This window comes from Arabidopsis lyrata (assembly GCF_000004255.2).
Source record: "Arabidopsis lyrata subsp. lyrata unplaced genomic scaffold ARALYscaffold_2, whole genome shotgun sequence".
NCBI lineage: Eukaryota > Viridiplantae > Streptophyta > Magnoliopsida > Brassicales > Brassicaceae > Arabidopsis > Arabidopsis lyrata.
This window is the reverse complement of record NW_003302554.1, coordinates 7,644,214-7,665,699: the sequence shown is the minus strand read 5'-3', so window position 1 is coordinate 7,665,699 and position 21,486 is coordinate 7,644,214. Positions and strand designations below refer to the sequence as shown.

At 37.4% G+C, this 21,486-nt stretch overlaps 4 protein-coding genes across 4 annotated transcripts; 2 read left to right on the top strand and 2 right to left on the bottom strand.

The window, feature by feature from the left end:
• Positions 1-3,003: 3,003 nt before the first annotated feature.
• LOC110230932 (cytochrome P450 89A2-like) lies at positions 3,004-4,952 on the bottom strand. The gene has a single exon (XM_021035250.1). It carries the CDS (start codon positions 4,585-4,587, stop codon positions 3,055-3,057), a length of 1,533 nt encoding a protein of 510 aa, XP_020890909.1. The 5' UTR covers positions 4,588-4,952; the 3' UTR covers positions 3,004-3,054.
• Positions 4,953-10,104: 5,152 nt separating this feature from the next.
• Positions 10,105-12,374, top strand: LOC9324358 (UDP-glycosyltransferase 79B11). The gene is made up of 2 exons (XM_021035151.1): positions 10,105-10,149; positions 10,740-12,374. Exons 1-2 carry the CDS (start codon positions 10,105-10,107, stop codon positions 12,114-12,116), a joined length of 1,422 nt encoding a protein of 473 aa, XP_020890810.1. The 3' UTR covers positions 12,117-12,374.
• Positions 12,375-12,518: 144 nt separating this feature from the next.
• Positions 12,519-14,747, top strand: LOC9322846 (UDP-glycosyltransferase 79B10). Its single transcript, XM_021035259.1, has one exon. It carries the CDS (start codon positions 12,891-12,893, stop codon positions 14,232-14,234), a length of 1,344 nt encoding a protein of 447 aa, XP_020890918.1. The 5' UTR covers positions 12,519-12,890; the 3' UTR covers positions 14,235-14,747.
• A 4,463-nt stretch (positions 14,748-19,210) lies between these two features.
• On the bottom strand, positions 19,211-21,068 carry LOC9322845 (cytochrome P450 89A2). Its single transcript, XM_002886733.2, has one exon. The coding sequence runs from the start codon at positions 20,925-20,927 to the stop codon at positions 19,404-19,406; it is 1,524 nt and encodes a 507-aa protein (XP_002886779.1). The 5' UTR covers positions 20,928-21,068; the 3' UTR covers positions 19,211-19,403.
• Between the last annotated feature and the right edge of the window lie 418 nt (positions 21,069-21,486).

Here is a 21,486-nt window from a genome sequence, read left to right as displayed (position 1 = left end):
GTTGGTTTGCTAAGCTTACGAAAGCACTCAAAGGCTATAGATTTGAACAGCAAGTAGCGGATTACTTTCTGTTTACCTTGGTGCGTGGTTCTATGTAAGTCTTTTTGTTGGTATATGTTGATGATTTGTTGATTGGGGGAAATGATGTTAAAGGTATTCAGGAGTTTAAGGGATACCTTAGTGAATGCTTCCATATGAAGGACTTGGGGACTATGAAATATATTTTGGGCATTGAAGTATCTCTGTCTCCTGATAGCTTTTACTTGTCACAAAGGAAGTATGCTTTTGGATATTGTAACTGAATGTGGGTTGTTGGGATGTCAACCAGTGTCTACTCCGCTTGAGCAGAACCATAAGTTGTCCGATGATGAAGGAGAGTTTCATGAGGATATCGAGAGGTATAGGAGGCTTGTTGGGCGTTTGGTATATCTTACTTTCACCCGACCAGAATTTTTATATAATGTGCATATGTTGGCTCAATTTATGCAACAACCTCGTGCCAAACATTGGGCTGCAGTTATACGGGTTGTCAGATATTTTAAAGGTTTTCCGGGTCAAGGTATTGTGTTGAGTGTTGATTCTGATTTACAATTGACAGCTTATTGTGATTCAGATTTTTCTACATGTTTCTTATCTGGGAGATCGGTTATAGGCTTTGTTGTTATGTTGAGTGATTCTCCGGTTGTTTGGAAGATAAAGAAACAAGATGTGGTGTCGTTTTCTTCAGCAGAGGCTGAATATCGTGCGATGAGTTTTACTACTCGAGAGTTGAAATGGATCGTGAGCTTTTAGGATGTTTTGGTGTGTCTCATCCGCAAGCGATGCGTTTGTTTTGTGACAATAAGACAGCCTTACATATTGCTGCCAATCCAGTTTTTCATGAGCGGACGAAGCATATTGAGAGGGATTGTCACTTTATCCGAGATAAAATTCAGGATGGTTCACTGGTTACTACACATCTGACCACTACAGAACAACCAGCGGATATCTTTACTAAGGCTTTGGGTTCTCAACAATTTGCTTATTTACGGCGCAAGTTGGGCATGTATAATCTTCATGCTCCAACTTGAGGGGGAGTATTAAGGAGTTATATGTAAATATAGTATAATTTCCAGAGTTTATGTTAATATCTTTAAGTATGTTTAGGATTTCTTGTAACATGTATATATATTCTTTCTTTGATATGAATAAGACACAACATTCTTTTTTTCTCTTTATCCCTTTGACATTAAATTCATTAACAAGGTTTCCCGATTGAACTCGTATGCTACCTCATTTTTATTAAAACCTTAAGTATACACAAGAAGAAAAAATCGAACACTGCTACTCACGTTAACACAAACACATTAGAGACTGTCAGCTTAAAATTTCAGAAACTACAATATGTACAAAGTATTTGGAAAATTTTATATCAAAAGTATACATATTGATGTGTTAAATTTTCTTAAACTATATTCAAACTATTTGGAGGTTTGGTATAAATTTTGATGTGTTACATTTTCTCACAATTTCCAAATGCACGGGAACAATACTACAAGATCAAATTCAGGATCCAACATCAAGTTTAACCTTAAATAAGATTTCTCTACAAATCTTGAATAATAAAGAAAATAGGAGCTATGAGTCTATGATTACCATTCACGAAACTTGACTATACACGTACAAACTAATTAATTTGCGTCGATGCTTTTCCTCATGTCATGTTTCATTGACATTTTTAAAGATGCTCGGGCTTAAACCAACTATATATGGCCAAACTGGCCTGGTAATTCAGATCAACACTTTGAATATTGGGATTCGAGAGGGTCGTTTCGTTTACAAAAGAGAGGGAGAAACAAACAAATTAAAATTGATTTGAATCAAATAAAAACCGGGTGAATATAAACTCATACCTACTATATAAAAACTCGATGTCTTCTGAAGTTGTCAAATCATAATTAACTTTTCTAATAAGAACAAAAAAAAAACAATTCATGACACGTGGGACATGCAAATCCACTACTTGCTCACTAACCAATCTAAAGAACCGATCAACCGCTAATAATTAACTTATAATACTAATTAATTCCTCACTAATAATTAACCTAAAACACCTTCACACACTATCACAAGTACATTCTCCAAGTTATATTTATTTATACATGTATGGATGTCCTTGGCAGGAGATGATCATCTCGATTTGTTTCTCTTTTTTTAAATTAGGAAACAAAAAGCAAAGATGATTATACTTTGAAACACAACAACAATTTCTTCTTTTGGCTCTCATCAGAAAAAAAAAGTGAAAATTTTATAAGCTGCGAATTACATTTTGAGCTTAAATGCTTGGTACTTTTTTTTGTCTTTTTTATATCAAAAGAAGAAAAAGTTTTTTTAAAAAATTCACAAATTACTTCTGTTTTTTGTTCTCTATTGCATCAATACTAAAATTCGTATAAACGTAAAACAGTTTATTATATTTTCATTATTGGTGCTTAAAATAGTTCATGTCAACATCTTTTTTTTTTTTGTTTCATGTATATGGGATGGCACACTATGGCAAAAAATGAACATCGGTGATTCTCTAAAATGTATAAAAATCCTAATTTATTGAATTTAGTATTTGTTAAATTTATTCGAAATCCAAATTTATTGGATTAGTCATATGAAGAATTTTATCAATGAAGTACTGATTAAGAAATATACCATTGTGTTAGGATAGCGAATCTTCGAAAATGTACGGAACACCAAATTATTAGAAAAAGGATTAGAGGGTTCCTAAGTCTTAAGAGTTTAGAAGTTCCTATGTAACAATCTCTATTACAAAATCATTACAAAAAAAAAAGCAATCTTTTAACCCAATGGGTTTGAACACTTTTGTATATTAAGGTGGCCAACAGACAGTTTAATACATCTGGTTAACAAGTTTTGTACGATTTATTCCGACGTATAGTTCAATAGTTGACCAATTGCACACATTTTGAATAATAAACCGAAGAAAAGAAGTAGTGAAATATACGAAATCGGTGGAGAAAAGTCGGATGCTTCATTACTACGGTAAATAGACATGCAGCTTCACTAGTGACTTCGCCTAGGAACAACAACAACCCTAAGCGGATGCTTCATTACTACGGTAAACTCTAGCTTCTCCGTCAAGTCAACTTCATGACCTTCAACCTCTTTCCATTGGAACTCTCTGACCATGTTGGCGACGTAGTACTCAAGGTGCAATATTGCTAGACCTATCCCCGGACATATCCTCCTTCCTGCTCCAAACGGCATCATCTTTATCCCTCTACTTCCGGTTAGGTCCACCGCTTCTTCTCCCATAAACCTCTCCGGCTTAAACGCCATTGGTTCCTCCCACACCTTTGGATCCCTCCCTATCTCTGCTACCAAGAAGTTAATCGTCCCCTTCTTCGGTACTTTATACCCTCCCAAGACAGTGTCCTCCGTGACACTGTGCGGGAGCACAGTGTTTCCCGGAGGGTGTCGTCGGAGACCCTCCAACACTACTGCCTTTAGATACGGCATCTTCTGCGCGTCTTCTTCCTCCACTTCCTTTGCTTCTTCCCCGACTACACTTGTGATCTCCTCGTATAATCTCTCCTGGAGTTCTTGATTCTTCACAAGGTTCGCCATGATCCATTGCAACGCGGTGGCCGTTGTATCAGTCCCACCAGTTAGAAACTCAGAGCACAAACTCACAATTTCATCCTCGTTCAGCTTCCTATTCTCATCTGGAAGTTCCACATCGAGCAGAGTATCAACATATGATTGTACATACTCTTTGTTGTCTTCTTCCTCTAATGATCTCTTTTTCCTCTCTTCCACGATCTTTCTCCGAGAACGAATCAGCGGAAGCAAAACGTCCTGCAGCTCTCTCCGCATCTGGAAAAACTCTTCCCATCTCTTTCGCAAAATCAATTTGGTGAACTTAGGCCAGAGATTGAGGATGTTAAATCTCGTAAAGCCAAGACGCTGTAGTGTCTGAACATATTTCACCTCTTTGATTTGCTTCTCATCAAGCTTATCTCCAAAACACATGAGAACAAGAAGCGCAAACATCGCATAGTAGAGATGATCAAGAACAAGGGTCGGTTCTTCACTTCCGTTCTTACGAAATCGATCAAAAAGGATCTCAAGAACCCAACGCCGCGCGTGAGAATAAGATCTCACCCGCGAAGGGTGAAGAATCTCAGAAGTGAGATTCCGGCGAAGAAGCCGCCACGTAGCTCCATATAAACAAGAGCTGATGGTATGTTGGTTACTCGAAACAATCTTGCTTATTGGAGCCGCCGGTGGACGATCGGCGAAAACGGCACCGTTCAAGACGAGAGCCTGGTGAGCAAGGGAACCATCGGCGACGAAGATGGCGGGGCGGGAAGTGATGCGGAGGGTGATGATAGGACCGAGACGTTGATGGACGGAGCGGACATAGTTGTTGAAACCATCTAAACCTTTCCGGAGCCATTGAAGGGATCCAAGGAAAGGGAAGAAGTTAGGGTCAGGTGGTAACGGAAGAGAGGAGGAGTCACGGCGGCGAAAGAGGAGGAGATTGAGAAGGAGAGAGAGGAAGAGAGAGCCCAAGATAAGTAACCATATCTCCATTTTCTTTTTGTTCTCTTTACTGGTTTTTCTTTGCTTCTTCCTCCTTTTTATACTAGTACGTGTGTGGCTAAATTCGTGTAACAATTTATTATCAGAGCTAACGTGTTATTCAAGCACAAATTAATTTTATGATTTTTTTTTTTTGTGAATCTTAATTTGATGATTGGGCAGTATTATGGCCTGACTGGTCTGGTAATTCAGCTCAACACTTTGAATGTTCGGATTCGAGAGGGTCCTTCCGCTTACAAGAGAGAGTGAGAAACGAACAAATTAAAATTGATTCGAATCAAACAAAAACCGAGTGAATATAAACTCAAACCTAGTAAATATAAAATCGATTTCTTCCGACCTTTTGTCACGCACCATTGTATTTGTGCATTACATTAATGTGTAAAATCAAACAACTTTTATAAAAGGACAAAAAAAGATGATGCATGGTACATGGCACATGCAAATCCACGACTTGCTCACTAACCAATCGAAAGAACCAATCAACCGCTAATAGTAAACTCAAGTCAAATATACTAATCCCTCACTAATAATTAACCTAAAACGCCTTCACACACTTTCACAAGCACATTCTCCAAGTTATATTTGTCTATTCATATACGGATGTCCTTGGAGTAGAAGAGCATCTCAATCGCTACACAAGTAAAGAATAAAGCAAAAATGATTATGATTTGAAAAACAACAACAATTACTTCTTTTGGCTCTCTTTGATTACTTTTCTTTTTGTATTCTGCTTGTTTCGAAAACTGAAGAAAAAAATGGGCCAAAAGATTCACGCTTTTATGTTCCCGTGGTTTGCTTTTGGTCATATGACTCCGTACTTGCATCTAGCCAACAGGTTAGCAGAGAAAGTGTTATAAATTTAAGTGTAAACCGACGGTTATTAAATTAACCATTGCAACTATTCAATTTATGGTTATTATTTAAACGTACGGTTGCAAACGTACGTCACAACTTTTGAACCATATATAAACTTTGTTTCTCTTGTGTCAAAGAAAGAGAAGAAGAGGAGAAAAGAGAGATTCACGAGACTAAAGATTGTCTTAATCTTTAGTGCAAAACACAAAAACAAAACACAAAAAGCTCTATTTGTTTCTCTTGTGTCTTAGCCTAGAACAAGAGAGAACTTTGATTGTCTTATCCTAGAAGGGATTTCGTGTAACCCAAGGCTCGAGAAGGGTCGAAATACTCTTTAAGGAAAGTGCTCTCGTGCGCGATTCAATCTCTATCCAAGTTCACGTTCGTTACGTCCCGGAGATACAACGTCGATACACAACAATCTTAAAGAGTATTTACGGTGAACAATGGCTAATGTTTCTGTGCGTGAGATGACGTCAAAGTTTGGCAAATTGGATAAGTTTGAAGGAGTTGATTTTAGAAGATGGCAAAAGAAGATGCACTTTCTCCTCACAACGCTCAATGTGGTTCACGTTCTAAGTGTGCCAATGCCCACCGTGTCGGAGAATGGTGAGAACGAGTCCGTGGAGGAGACAAGGAAGCAACTTAAGTGGGAAAACGATGACTACATATGTCGTGGCCACATTCTCAACGGTATGTCTGATTCTCTCTTTGATGTCTATCAAAATGTCGAATCCGCAAAGGAACTATGGGATGCGTTGGAATCGAAGTACATGGCCGAGGATGCTTCTAGTAAGAAGTTCCTTGTGAGTGATTTTAATAATTACAAGATGTCCGATTCAAGGCCGGTAATGGAGCAATACAATGAATTACTTCGCATCCTAGGCCAATTCGCTCAACACAACATGAAGATGGATGAATCCATCTCGGTGTCGTGTATCATCGACAAGTTGCCGCCTTCGTGGAAAGATTTTAGGCGCATGTTAAAACACAAAAAGGAAGAGTTGTCTCTTGTACAACTTGGTAGCCATTTGCGCATAGAGGAATCTCTAAGGGTGCAAGAGGGTGGAAAACCCAAAGATAAGGAGGCTGAAACTTCTTCAATCAATATGATGGAGGAGAGTGGGAGTTCTAAAATAAAGAACAAGGGGAAGAAGCGCCCCTTTACTAACAACACCAATGATGGATCTAACAAACAATTCAAGAGCGTTTGTTGGATTTGTAACAAGCCGGGTCACTTCAAACGTGATTGTCGGGCAGCAAAGGATAAGAATAAAACGCAACAAAACCGTTTTGGGCAAGGGTCTAAGGATCAAGGCCCATCCTCTCATCAAGGTCAGAATTTTGTTTTTGATTCATACTCAAAAGTGTATTATGTATCAAAAATAGCTGAGGCATTCTATGTGCAGGATGATGAGGTGGCATGGTGGATTGACTCGGGTGCAACAATACATGTTTGCAAGGATCGTGGCTGGTTCAAGACGTACGAGCCGGTTCAAGATGGATCTGTACTTTATATGGGCAACGAGTCAACCGCTCCTATCCTAGGTCGTGGAAAAGTGGTGTTAAAGTTTAGTTCCGGGAAAACTCTTGATCTTAATGATGTAATTCATGTACCCGGAATTAGGAAAAACTTAGTCTCCGGTAGTGTTTTAAATAAGTGTGGATTTAAACAAGTGTATGAGTCAGATAAGTATGTCTTATCTAAGTGTGGTATCTTTGTTGGATTTGGATACTTTTGTAATGGCATGTTTATGCTTAATATTAATAAAGTTGTCAATTCTATTTACATGGCATGTTCTAGCAAAAATGATACTTCTTTATGGCATGCAAGATTAGGCCACGTGCATTATAAAAGAATGATTGATATGTCTAAAGAAGGGTTAATTCCTACTTTTGACGTGAATATAGAGAAGTGTAGAACATGCATGTTGACTAAGATAATTAGACAACCTTTTAAAAGCATTGAAAGAAATTCAAAGGTGCTTGAACTTATTCATAGTGACTTATGTGACTTACATGCTACACCATCTTTAGGAAACAAGAAATATTTCATCACGTTCATAGATGATTATTCTCGTTTTTGTTATGTATATTTATTACATGCTAAAGATGAGGCCTTAGATAAATTCAAGGTTTATAAAACCGAGGTTGAATTACAACATAGTGACTTGGTTAAGAAGTTACGCACGGATAAAGGTGGGGAGTATTATGATCCTACGTATTTTCAGTCTGTGGGCATAATACATGAGACTACGGCTCCGTATACGCCACAACAAAATGGTATATCCGAGAGGAAAAATAGAGTTCTAAAAGAAATGGTTAATTCCATGTTATCTTACTCGGGATTAAGTGACGGATTTTGGGGTGAAGCCATGTTAACGGCTTGTTATTTATTAAATAGAGTTCCCAACAAAAGGAACAAAGTTACTCCATATGAACTTTGGTATAAAAAGAAACCAAACTTGAACTATCTGCGAGTTTGGGGCTGTAGGGCGATCGTTAGATTACCCCAACCAAAGATTAAGACTTTGGGAGAAAGAGGTATTGATTGCATCTTCATTGGTTATGCCTTGCATTCCAAGGCATATAGGTTTTATGTCATAGAACCTAATGATTCTATAGCGGTTCACACCGTAATTGAGTCAAGAGATGCAATATTTGATGAGAATCGTTTTTCATCGATACCTAGACCAAAGGATTTAGTTCCTAGTTCAAGTGGAACAAAGAAAAGAGACGACATGTTCGTTCCTCCTAACGAGTCACCTACGCTTCGTAAGAGTAAACGAGGGAGAATCGAAAAATCTTTCGGTCCCGATTTTCAACTTTACTTAGTTGAAGGGTCAAGAGATGAGATTGGTTTTCAATACTCATATTGTTATCATATTGATGATGAACCTAGAACTTTTAGTGAGGCTATGACGTCTAATGACGTTATTTTTTGGAAAGAAGCCGTAAATGATGAAATGGATTCCATCATGGGAAATAATACGTGGTTCTTAACGGATCTTCCACCCGGTTGCAAGCCTTTAGGATGCAAATGGATCTTCAAGAAGAAGATGAAAGTCGATGGAACGATCGACAAATTTAAGGCTCGGTTGGTTGTTCAAGGTTTTAGACAAAAGGAAGGCATTGATTATTTTGATACATATGCTCCGGTTGTTAGGATCTCCTATATAAGGTTATTAATTGGTTTGGCATCCATTCATAACCTTGTGATCCACCAAATGGATGTCAAGACGGCATTCTTAAATGGCGTCTTGGAAGAAGAGGTGTATATGAAACAACCCGAAGGGTTTGTTATGCTTGGTAATGAACATAAGGTGTGTAAGTTGGTAAAGTCATTATATGGTCTAAAGCAAGCACCTAAACAGTGGCATCAAAGGTTTGATGAGGCTGTCTTGTCAAATGGGTTTAAATTAAATCAGTCGGACAAGTGTTTGTATAGCAAATTTGATGATTCCGGTAATGGAGTGATCATTTGTTTATATGTTGATGACATGTTGATCTTTGGTACCAACCTTAGACAAGTAGAACTTACAAAGGAGTTCTTATCATCAAATTTTGCCATGAAAGACATGGGGGAGGCGGAGGTGATTCTTGGAATTCGAATCAAGCGTGAGAACAAAGGAATATCTTTAACTCAATCACATTACATTGAGAAAGTGCTTAAAAAGTTCAATTATGAAAATTGTTCTCCCGTGAGCACTCCCATGGATGCGAGCGTGAAGCTTATGCCTAATACGGGACAAGCGGTATCACAACTCGAGTATTCACGAGTAATTGGTTGCTTAATGTATGCCATGACTAGCACTAGACCGGATATAGCTTATGCGGTAGGAAAGTTGAGTAGATATACTAGTAATCCTAGTACTCATCATTGGCAAGCTGTAAGGCGGGTGCTCAAGTACTTGAAAGGAACCATAAATTATGGTTTGTCATATTTTGGATTTCCTTCGGTCTTAGAAGGATATTCGGATGCAAGTTGGAACACCAACGAGGAAAATCATTCTTCTACAAGTGGTTGGGTGTTCCTACTTGGGGGAGGTGCCATTTCATGGGCATCAAAGAAACAAACTTGTATTACAAATTCTACTATGGAATCGGAATTTGTAGCGTTAGCGGCTGCAGGGAGAGAGGCGGAATGGTTAAGAAACTTAGTCTCCGAGATTCCATTGTGGCCGAAACCGGTGTCACCCATTTCTATCCATTGCGATAGTAAAGCTACTTTGGCTAAAGCTTATAGCCAAGTGTATAACGGTAAGTCGCGACACCTAGGCTTGAGACATAGCGGGATACGTGAGCTGATCACTCATGGGGTGATTACTATAGGATTTATTCGGTCTGAGCAAAATCTAGCGGATCACTTGACAAAAGGACTAGCTAGAGACTTGGTGATCAAGTCGGCTAAAGGGATGGGATTAAAGTCCATTTGAAATCTCTAATGGTGGGATACCCAATTCCCCTCTAATACAACGTTAGAGGCTGAATTCAATGCGGAAAGCCCACACTTAGAGATTGAAGCACTAGTTTAAATCATCCCAAAGTAAGTGCTTAGATCTGCAAGAAAAGGTTAGGTTGAAGTTTTCTTCTTAATAGATCTTTTGAAAAATTGCATTTTGCAGGTGCAAGATTAAAAGATCTACCTATATGGGTGTGAAGTGTAGCCGCTTCAAGAAGCTCGGACTTGGCTTTGTACACACTCATGAAAGGATAAGGACACATGGCTTATAATAGTGTCAAGGATAAACACTTAGAGTAGTGAGTGAATTCGTGTGTGTATTATCTTCATGTGCTCAAAATGAGTTGAAGGATTCAATCCGTAGGACATCTTGATTCTCGAGCATTTGGAATGTGTAATATTACTAAGATGTAAATTCAATCGTTACGATATTTACATTTATGCATGAGTTTGGTTTATGTGTTGTTAATTTTGTGAATCAAAGATTACACTTAAATGGGGGAGGAATGTTATAAATTTAAGTGTAAACCGACGGTTATTAAATTAACCATTGCAACTATTCAATTTATGGTTATTATTTAAACGTACGGTTGCAAACGTACGTCACAACTTTTGAACCATATATAAACTTTGTTTCTCTTGTGTCAAAGAAAGAGAAGAAGAGGAGAAAAGAGAGATTCACGAGACTAAAGATTGTCTTAATCTTTAGTGCAAAACACAAAAACAAAACACAAAAAGCTCTATTTGTTTCTCTTGTGTCTTAGCCTAGAACAAGAGAGAACTTTGATTGTCTTATCCTAGAAGGGATTTCGTGTAACCCAAGGCTCGAGAAGGGTCGAAATACTCTTTAAGGAAAGTGCTCTCGTGCGCGATTCAATCTCTATCCAAGTTCACGTTCGTTACGTCCCGGAGATACAACGTCGATACACAACAGAAAGGTCATAGGGTTACTTTCTTGCTACCTAAGAAAGCTCAGAAACAATTGGGACATCAGAATCTGTTCCCACATGGTATTGTCTTTCATCCTCTTACTATACCTCATGTTGATGGCCTCCCTGCTGGTGCCGAGACAGCCTCGGATATCCCCATCTCTTTGGTGAAGTTTTTGTCTATAGCCATGGATCTTACACGCGATCAGGTTGAAGCCGCGATTCTTGCCTTGAGACCAGACCTGATCTTGTTCGATTTAGCTCAATGGATTCCAGAAATGGCTAAAGCTCATAAAGTCAAGAGTATGTTGTACAACGTGATGTCAGCTACCTCCATTGCTCACGACCTTGTCCCAGGAGGTGAACTAGGAGTTCCTCCACCTGGTTATCCTTCATCAAAGGCGTTGTACCACAAACACGATGCTCACGCATTGCTGACCTTCTCCGGCTTCTACAAGAGGTTTTATCATCGGCTCACCACAGGTCTTATGAATTGCGATTTCATTTCGATTAGGACATGCAAAGAAATCGAAGGTAAATTCTGTGACTATATCGAGCGTCAATACGAGAAGAAGGTTCTCTTAACCGGTCCAATGCTTCCTGAGCCAGACAAGAGTAAACCACTTGAAGATCAATGGAGTCACTGGCTGAGTGGGTTTAGACAAGGCTCTGTACTGTTCTGTGCATTGGGAAGCCAAACCACTCTAGAGAAAAACCAATTCCAAGAACTCTGTTTAGGAATAGAGCTTACAGGTTTACCGTTTCTTGTCGCGGTAAAGCCACCAAAAGGCACAAAGACAATTCAAGAAGCGTTACCAGAAGGGTTCGAGGAAAGGGTGACCGGTCGTGGAATGGTTTGGGGAGAATGGGTGCAACAACCATACTGGCAACCATTGATATTGGCTCATCCATCAGTAGGCTGCTTTGTGAGCCACTGCGGATTCGGGTCAATGTGGGAATCTCTAATGAGTGATTGTCAAATAGTCTTTATTCCAGTTTTGAATGATCAAGTTCTCACCACTAGATTATTGACTGAAGAACTCGAGGTCTCCGTTGAGGTACAAAGAGAAGAAACAGGATGGTTCTCAAAAGAAAACTTGAGTGGTGCAATCATGTCTTTGATGGACAAAGATAGCGAGATAGGGAACCAAGTGAGAAGGAACCATTCCAAATTGAAGGAAACTTTGGGTAGTCCTGGATTATTAACCGGTTACACCGATAAGTTTGTTGACACTTTGGCGAATCTAGTCAACGAGACAAATCTTGAATGAAATATCTTACGTACAAAGGATTACGTTACGGCTGTGTTTCGAATAAGTCAATGATATGTACCATTGTATCTTCTCAAGACATTACTTTAATTTACATTAATTGTATTATTGTAAAACAAGACTCTCTTATAAAGGACAAAAGATAACTTTGCGCAAGTCACATGGCACATGCAATCATTAACTTAAACTATATTAACTTGAAGCACCAATCAACCACTTATAATTCACTCAAAATACTAATCCCTCACTAATTAATATATAACCTAAAGCACCCTTCACACACTTCTAGTAACAAAAAGAAGAAAGTCATAGATGCTTAAAAGTTTAAACACAACAAAAGTTTTATTCTTATTGTTGTGCACTTATTGCTCAAGAAGCTTAAATTTTTGTGTTCTTTATGCTTTGAGAAAAACAAAGATGCTTAATGTAATGTATTTTGTCAAGTCAAGACATAACATTACATTAATGTGTAAATTAAACAAACATGGCACATGCAACGCAGCAGTTTCCCCATCACCACGAATAATTAACGTAACCCACATATCACAGCTAATATTAACTTAAAATACTAATCCACTATTAGTAATTAATCCACGAAGCGTACGCTTCAGACAGTTTCACAAGCTAAATATAGGGATGTCCATTGGAGGGGAAGAGCATAGTAAAATTACTTCTAAGCAAAACTGCTCATGATTAGAAATAGAACAGAAATTTCCTCTTTTGGCACTTTATATTTTTGTGTTGATCTTGTTTCGAATATTTTGGGAACGAAAGATGGGCCAAAAGTTTCACGCCTTTATGTTCCCATGGTTCGCTTTTGGTCATATGACTCCATACTTGCATTTAGCCAACAAGTTAGCTGAGAAAGGTCACAGAGTCACTTTCTTGCTCCCCAAGAAAGCTCAGAAGCAGCTTGAACATCTCAATCTGTTTCCAGACAGCATCGTCTTTCACCCTCTTACTATGCCTCATGTTGATGGTCTCCCGGCTGGAGCCGAGACTTTCTCGGATATCCCTATGCCGTTGTGGAAGTTCTTGCCCCCAGCTATAGATCTCACACGCGATCAGGTAGAAGCCGCGGTTCATGCCTTGAGACCGGACCTGATATTGTTCGATCTTGCTTCATGGGTTCCAGAAATGGCTAAAGAGTATAGAGTCAAGAGTATGTTGTACAACATCATATCAGCTACATCTATAGCTCATGACTTTGTCCCAGGCGGTGAACTAGGAGTTCCTCCACCTGGTTATCCATCATCAAAGTTGTTGTACCGCAGACACGATGCTCACGCCTTGTTGTCCTTCTCCGTCTACTACAAGAGGTTTTCTCAGAGGCTCATCACAGGTCTTATGAATTGTGATTTCATTTCAATCCGGACATGTAAAGAAATCGAGGGTAAATTCTGCGAGTATATTGAGCGTCAATACCATAAAAAGGTTTTCTTGACAGGTCCAATGCTTCCTGTGCTAGAAAAAAGTAAACCACTTGAAGATCGATGGAGTCATTGGCTGAACGGGTTTGGACAAGGCTACGTAGTGTTCTGTGCATTGGGAAGTCAAATCTCTCTAGAGAAAGACCAATTCCAAGAACTTTGTTTAGGAATAGAACTTACAGGTTTACCGTTTCTTGTAGCGGTAACTCCACCAAAAGGCGCAAAGACGATTCAAGAAGCGTTACCAGAAGGGTTCGAGGAGAGGGTAAAAGATCGTGGAGTGGTTTGGGGAGAATGGGTGCAACAACCATTAATATTGGCTCATCCATCAGTAGGCTGTTTTGTGAGCCATTGCGGATTCGGGTCAATGTGGGAATCTCTAATGGGTGATTGCCAAATAGTCTTGCTTCCATTTTTGGCTGATCAAGTTCTCAACACAAGATTGATGACCGAAGAACTCGAGGTTTCGGTTGAAGTGCAAAGAGAAGAAACAGGATGGTTCTCGAAGGAGAGCTTGAGTGTTGCGATCACATCTGTGATGGACCAAGGTAGCGAGATCGGGAATCTGGTGAGGAGGAACCACTCCAAATTGAAGGAGGTTTTTGTTAGTGATGGATTATTGACCGGTTATACCGATAAATTTGTTGACACATTGGAGAATCTAGTCAGCGATACAAATCTTGAATGAAATACTACACTTGCAAAGAAGTACGTAGCTGCTGTTTCACATAAGGCAATAATAGGCTAGACCACGAAGCAGTTGGTAATGATGGCTTTGTTCAATTTTTTTTTTCTTTTCAATTCATCATCTCTTTAGCAATATGTTTTCCTTTACACCTTTTAACATTGGAAAATTTTCCATAAGAAAAGAAAGTAAGGAGCTGTACTCTCCTTGAAATTACACAGAAAAAGAAAGTGGAAATTTTATATGCTGCCAGTTAAATTTTTTGAGCTTAACTCTGCTTGACAATTTTAGTTTTCTTTTAACCAAATAAAAAAGAAAATATTTTAAAGAAAATTCCACAATTTATTTATAAATGGTTCTATATATTTTCACAATTGACGATTAAAATATTTTTAAGTCAAGATCCTTCCTCTTTTAGGTTCATGTATATGGGGGGATGGCACAACCTGGCAGAAATGTATAATTGACACGTAAAATTTGGTGATTCTCTAAAATGTATGAAAACCCTTATTTTATTTTTTTGTCATCCGAAATTAATTAGAGCTCAAAAGAGCCATTCCTGGGGAATGTTGTTTACATATGTGATATGAAGCGGTTCTGTACGAATTTTTCATGCCAGATTATCCGCTTTTACATTAGCATTATGAGAAATTAAAGATAAAGAGAAGGGTGAGAATTCTTCCTTATCGCTCTGGAATTCCTCCAAGTACACTGAAAACGCCGGCCATTCGGTTGGAGAAGACACCTTCTTCACCAGATCAGAACAGTCTGTAATGAAAGCTACCTCTTGATTATCTGCACCAATCATACACTTCATCGCCCAGAGAAGAGCCTCGAATTCTGTATGCAATGGAGATAGACTTCTACGGAGGTTGGCAGCTCCCATGGTTGGCGGCTCTCTGTTTGATGATGTACAGAACCATCTTATACCGGAGAACTTATCACTTTCTTTCCACGATCCATCCACAAAGCAACGTCATCCAGAATAATTCGAATCAAGTGAAGCATCCCCCACTCGAGAACGAGTTACCAATTCCACAGTACCATTAGTTCCATGATGAAGCTCGATTTGGGCTGACTGCCACAATTGTGCTTCTTTTTCCGCTAATCGTAATACCTCTAACGGATCTTTATCATTATTTTCAGAGATTTTTTCATTCCTTGCTTTCCAAATATACCAGATAATCCATGGAAAGGCTGAAGAATCAAATTCCGAAGGTATTCTCCAAAATAAGTGGTCCAAATTCGCAAAAATAGATTCTGTTGGAAAAATTCTCATTGCCGTAGGAATCTGGGAAAGTGCCCAAACCTGTCGTGCCGGGTGGTACTGAAAGAGTGTATGATTGATTGTTTCCACTGGTTCGCCACATCTGGCACAACCTGTGTCACAATCAATTCCCCTTCTCCGCAAATTTTCCGTAACTGGTACACAACCCTTTAAGATTTGCCACAAGAAATGACGTATCTTAGGTGGATATTGCACTTGCCAAGAATGTGCTTTTAACGGTTTGATGTCTTGGCCTATCAAAGATAAATTGGTCTCCAAATTTTCTAACCTTATGGTATGATATCCCGATTTGACTGTATTTAGTATTTGTTAAATTTATTCGACATCTAAAGCTACTCGATTAGTCATTTGTAGAATTTTATCAATGAATAACTAATTAAGAAATATATCATTGTGTTAGGATAGCGAATCTTCAAAAAAAGTATGGAACACAAAATATTGTAAAAGGATTAGAGGGTTCCTATAAGTCTCAAGAGTTTTGAAGGTCCTATGTACCAATCCCTAGTACAAAATCTCAAAACTAAAATCTAATAATAATAACAATCTCAAGAAATGCTTTTTCAAAATCTGAACAGTTGTGTATTTTTGTCGCAACTTTTCGTTAATTTTTTTAATAACTATAAAATATAATTTATGATTGTATTTTAAAAAAAAATTGTATCTGTTCAGTTTTTAACTATAAAAAATCTGAACAGTTGTGTCTTTTCGTCGCAACTTTTCGTTAATTTTCTTAATAGCTACAAAATATAATTTGTGGTTGTGTTTTCATAAAATTTGCTTGTATTCAGTTTTTAACTATAAATTTTTTGAACAGTTGTGTCTTTTCGTCGCAACTTTTAGTTAAGTGTCTTTTTTAATAACTATAAAATACAATTTATGGTTGTGTTTTTTTAAAACAAAGCTGCATCTATTCAATTTTTAGCTATGAAATATAAATTTATGGTTTTTTTTTAGAAAGTTGCATATGTTCAAAGGTTGATACGGTTCGTCAAATAAACTTTTTCATTTTACGGTTGTGAAAAATTGCATATGATCAATTTTTAACTATACAATATAAATTTTATGGTTTTCTTTTTTTTAGAAAGTTACATTTGTTCAAAAGTTGCATTTGTTCAAAAGTTGCAACGGTTTATCTTTTAATAACTATAAAATATAATTTATGGTTGTTTTTTTCTTAAGTTGCATCTGTTCAATTTTCAATTATATAATATAAACTTTATGGTTTGTTTTTAGAAAGTTGCATCTATTCAAAAGTTACAACGGTTCATCAAATAAACCTTTTATTTTACGGTTGTATCTTTATAGTTGCATCTATTCATTTAAAGTTATGTCTCTTCATTATATTGCATCATTTATTTGTCATAATTTTTCGTTCCAATATAGTATTTATTAAATATTCATGACTTTTAAACTCTATATATTTGGTCCTCTTTAGAAATAGAAATATTTGTCAAAAATTATTGTTATTTTACTCAAATTATTTGTTTCATGATGAATCCAAATAATTTGATCTGCAAAACCACTCAAAATTCTTTACTCTTCAAACTATTTCTAAACATACATCATTTGAAATTTAGAGAAATTCCTCTAATTCTTGATCGAACTAAAATTTTTTGGAATGATTATAAGAATATAGAAACTTTAATCAACCTTAAATATAAAATTTTAATGAAGATGCCAACAATTTTCTAAGCCAAAATATTTTGAGTAATCATAATAATTTTTTTTTCTAATCAACATTTAGTTTATTTGATAAATTATTACAATTTTAGGAATATTTGATGAACATTTGCAACATTTTTCCTTTATAAAAGATTTTTGAGAGCATTAATTAAAGTTAAATCTGTTCATTTGGACTTGTATTATGTCACTATGTTTTATTCGTGTTTTCTCATCACAAATTTTTAGTTCCAATAATTATGTCTTTTACGAACAGTTTTTCTATTTAAACTTTCATGTCTTTTTAATTCAATATATATATATATTTTTTAGAAAGTTGTATATATTTATTATTATTTTTTGTTTGATACTTTTTCATATAAATTTGTATTTTTTTGCTATCTAGCATTCATATGTATATATTTTGTTATATATATATATATTTTTTAAATAACTATCAATTGTGTTTATTTAGTTAATTTTTTCCGAGGATTGTCTCTCTTTAACATAACACAATTTAAAGTATTGCGTATTTTATCATAATGTTTTGTTGAATATATATTTATATAATTATGTTTAGAATTGTTTAAAAAATTGAAAAAGTACGTCTACTCATTATAACTCTTTGTTTAATATTTTTTTGTTTATGATTGCATCGTTTCACCATAATATTTTTCAATAATAATATAAATCTTAATAATTGCTTATGAGGGTTTCGTCTCTTTATCATATTTTTTTGTAAAATATATCTTGATTTTTTGTTAAATTTTTGTTTTTTTTTTAAGTTATCTCAATTCAATTTTTCGTTTGGTATGTTTCTCTTTAAAGATTTTTGAAATATTTTCCCCCGCAACATCGTGGAGGTCTGAATCCTAGTTATGATATACTAAAAGCATTTTTTTAAAACATATTTTTGTAAATTATAAAAAGTACTAAACGAAAAATTATGCATTCGTTCGAATCATAGGATTGTTATTACCTACGTTGCACGGAAGCTTCACCGGAGCTCCGATTCCCGCTTCGGAACCGGAAACGGAATCGAAAGCGCCCGAAATCGCTCGGAAGCGCAACGGAATCGCGGTTCCCAGAAAACAGGATTTGGAAGCGTAGGAGAAGCGTACGGTTCAGGTTTGGGAGCACACAAATAGTTGAACTGGAAGCGTCTGAATTTTTTTCACATGAATCTGTGTAGATAGTTTAGATCTGAGTATATTCCATGGAAATCTATGCGTTTTGAGGTTGAATCTGAAAAACATAGAGGCAACTCTACTGTACGGCGGTGCAAGGGAAAGTAACGAAGAAGAAGATCAATTAGGTTTTCTAAATTTACACATGGCTTTTAATTTTTAAAAATATAGTGTTTAATCGATATTTAATAATGAGATACTGTATATGCCATACTCTACGATCTACATAATGATGGGAATATACAGTGTATCTCTAATTTGGTCTACAATTCAATTTTGGTGTATATATGTTTCTAAATTTTTTTTAATAAATGCTAAGAATTTAAAAATAATTACAAATTTTAGTTGAGTTTAGATGTTGGTATTTACGTATCTCTTTATCTATATTTTATTATGAATAATTTCAGCTATGAAATTTTGAATTATTCACTATACAATTAAATTTGACATATATATATATATATATATATATATATATATATAATGCTAAGTTTATAAAAACTCAAAGAATTTCTTCTTTGCTTTAACGCCTATTTTTTTAGGTTTTGAAATTTCGTTTTTAACTAATTTATTCTTATATGATTATTATCATGATTATAATCTAATTTATTCTAAATGATTTTATGTTTGGTATTTTATGATATATATATATTAATACATATATGTATACGCTTCCAACACGTACCCGATTCCTAAATATTTTTAAAAACTCGCTTCTACGCTTCCAAACGCTTCCGCTTCCGCGTACCCGCTTCCGATTCCATGGAGCTTAGGTTATTACTATATAGATTAAACCAAATATGTGATTTTATGGCTAGAGCACGTAACATCATTAGCAAGTTGCATTTTAGAATAGAAATATCTGTTTTACTTTTTTTTTTTAGTTTTACTTTAAGGTGGCCAACATAAACTTGAATACAAACGGTCAGCATGATTTATTCCAACATACTATACTAAAAATCTAGTTCCATAGTTGTCTCCACCAAACAGAGTTCACACATTTTGAATATTAACCCGAAGAAAAGAAACAGAGGACGACTAGTCCTGACTTCTCCTAGGAACAGCAAAAGCCTTAAGCGGATGCTTCATGACGACGGTAAACTCAAGCTTCTCCGTCAAGTCAACTTCGTAACCTTCGACCTCTTTCCATTGGAACTCGCTGACCATATTGGCGACATAGTACTCGAGATGCAACAGAGCTAGCCCTATACCCGGACATATCCTCCTTCCTGCTCCAAACGGCATCATCTTTATCCCTCTGCTTCCCGTTAGGTCCACCGCTTCGTCTTCTCCCATAAACCTCTCTGGCTTAAACGCCATTGGTTCTTCCCACTCCGCTGGATCCCTCCCTATTTCTGCAACCATGAAGTTGATCGTCCCATTCTTCGGTACCTTGTACCCTCCCAATACAGTATCCTCCGTGACACTATGCGGGAGCAAAAAGTGTCCGGGAGGGTGTCGCCGTAGTCCCTCCAACACCACAGCCTTTAGATACGGCATGTTCTCCACATCTTCTTCCTCCACCTCCTTTGCTTCTTCCCCCACTACGCTTCTGATATCCTCGTGTAGTCTCTCCTGTATTTCTGGATATTTCACGAGGTTGGCCATGATCCATTGCAGCGCGGTGGCCGTTGTGTCAGTCCCGGCAGTGAGAAACTCTGAGCACAAGTTCATGATGTCGTCCTCGTTGAGCTTCCTCTTCTCTTCTGGAAGCTCTAGATCGAGAAGAGTATCAACATATGATTGCACATAGTCTTTGTTGTCTTCTTCCTCCGATCTCTGCCTCTCTTCCACGATCTTCATCCGGGCACGAATCAGCGGAAGCAAAACGTCCCGCTGCTGTCTCCGAATCTGGAGAAATTCTTGCCATCTCTTTCGTAGAATCAATTTGGTGAACTTAGGCCAAATGTTGAAGATGTTAAATCTGGACAAGCTTAGGAGCTGTAGTCTCTGAATGAATTCCACTTGTTTGATTTGCTTCTCATCGAGCTTGTCTCCGAAACACATGAGGACAAGAAGCGCAAACATTGCATAGTGGAGATGGTGGATGAGGACGATCGGTTCTTCACTTCCGTGGTTACGGAACCGGTCAAAGAGGATCTCAAGAACCCAGTGACGGGCGTTGGAGTAAGATCGCACACGCGAGGGGTGAAGAATCTCAGAGGTGATGTTTCGACGGAGAAGCCGCCACGTTGCTCCGTATGACCCTGAGCTGATGTTGTGTTTGTCAACTATCTTGCTGACTACAGCTGGTGGTGGACGGTCTGCATAGACGGCGCCGTTCAGGACGAGAGCCTCGTGAGTAAGGGAACGGTCGGCAACAAATATGGCGGGGCGTGAAGTGATGCGGAGGGTAACGATGGGTCCTAGACGGTGGTGGACGGAGCGGAGATAAGATTCGAGGCCACCTAAGCCTTCCCGGAGCCACTGGAGGGTTCCGAGGAAAGGTAAGAAGTTGGGGTCAGGAGGTAGCGGAGGGGAGGAGGAGTTACGGCGGCGGAGGAGGAGATGGAGAAGGAGAGATACGGAGAGAGAGGCCAAGATGAATAACCATATCTCCATTCTTTGGTTCTATTCTGCGTCTTTTTACTTTACTTTCTATTGGTACTTATATCTAGACGTGTGGCCAAACTCTTTTGGTAACATTGTGAAGCTATGTACCGTAAAAAGAAAAATTTAAAGCGTGCCATTCAAGCATAAATTATTTTTCTAATATGGTCAAATTTTCTGGAATAAAATATATTTCAAATTTTGGAAAAATCAGGTAGAAAATTTTGTGCGGTGTTTGTGGTATTCACGAGTCGGAGATATTGCAAAGACTAAGGATAGAGACGGTATTGTCGTAAGTAAAGTAAGGTCATAAGTTTTTTTTTATCAATAAAAAGTAAAGTCATAAGTTTTTATTTGGGCAAATTGCATGGAAGGGCAGTTGACCAAGTTTTAATTTCATGTTTTGGCAAAGTGAGAATGGGCTTTCAAGTTTTGACAATTTAGCCAAAATCTGACCATTTTACCCCTACCAACGGACCGATGTACTGTTCACTGTACGGTTCAGTTAAGTGGTTCAGTTACGTACACTGTTCCGGTTAAGCAATATATTTCGTTCTTAATTGATTTGTGC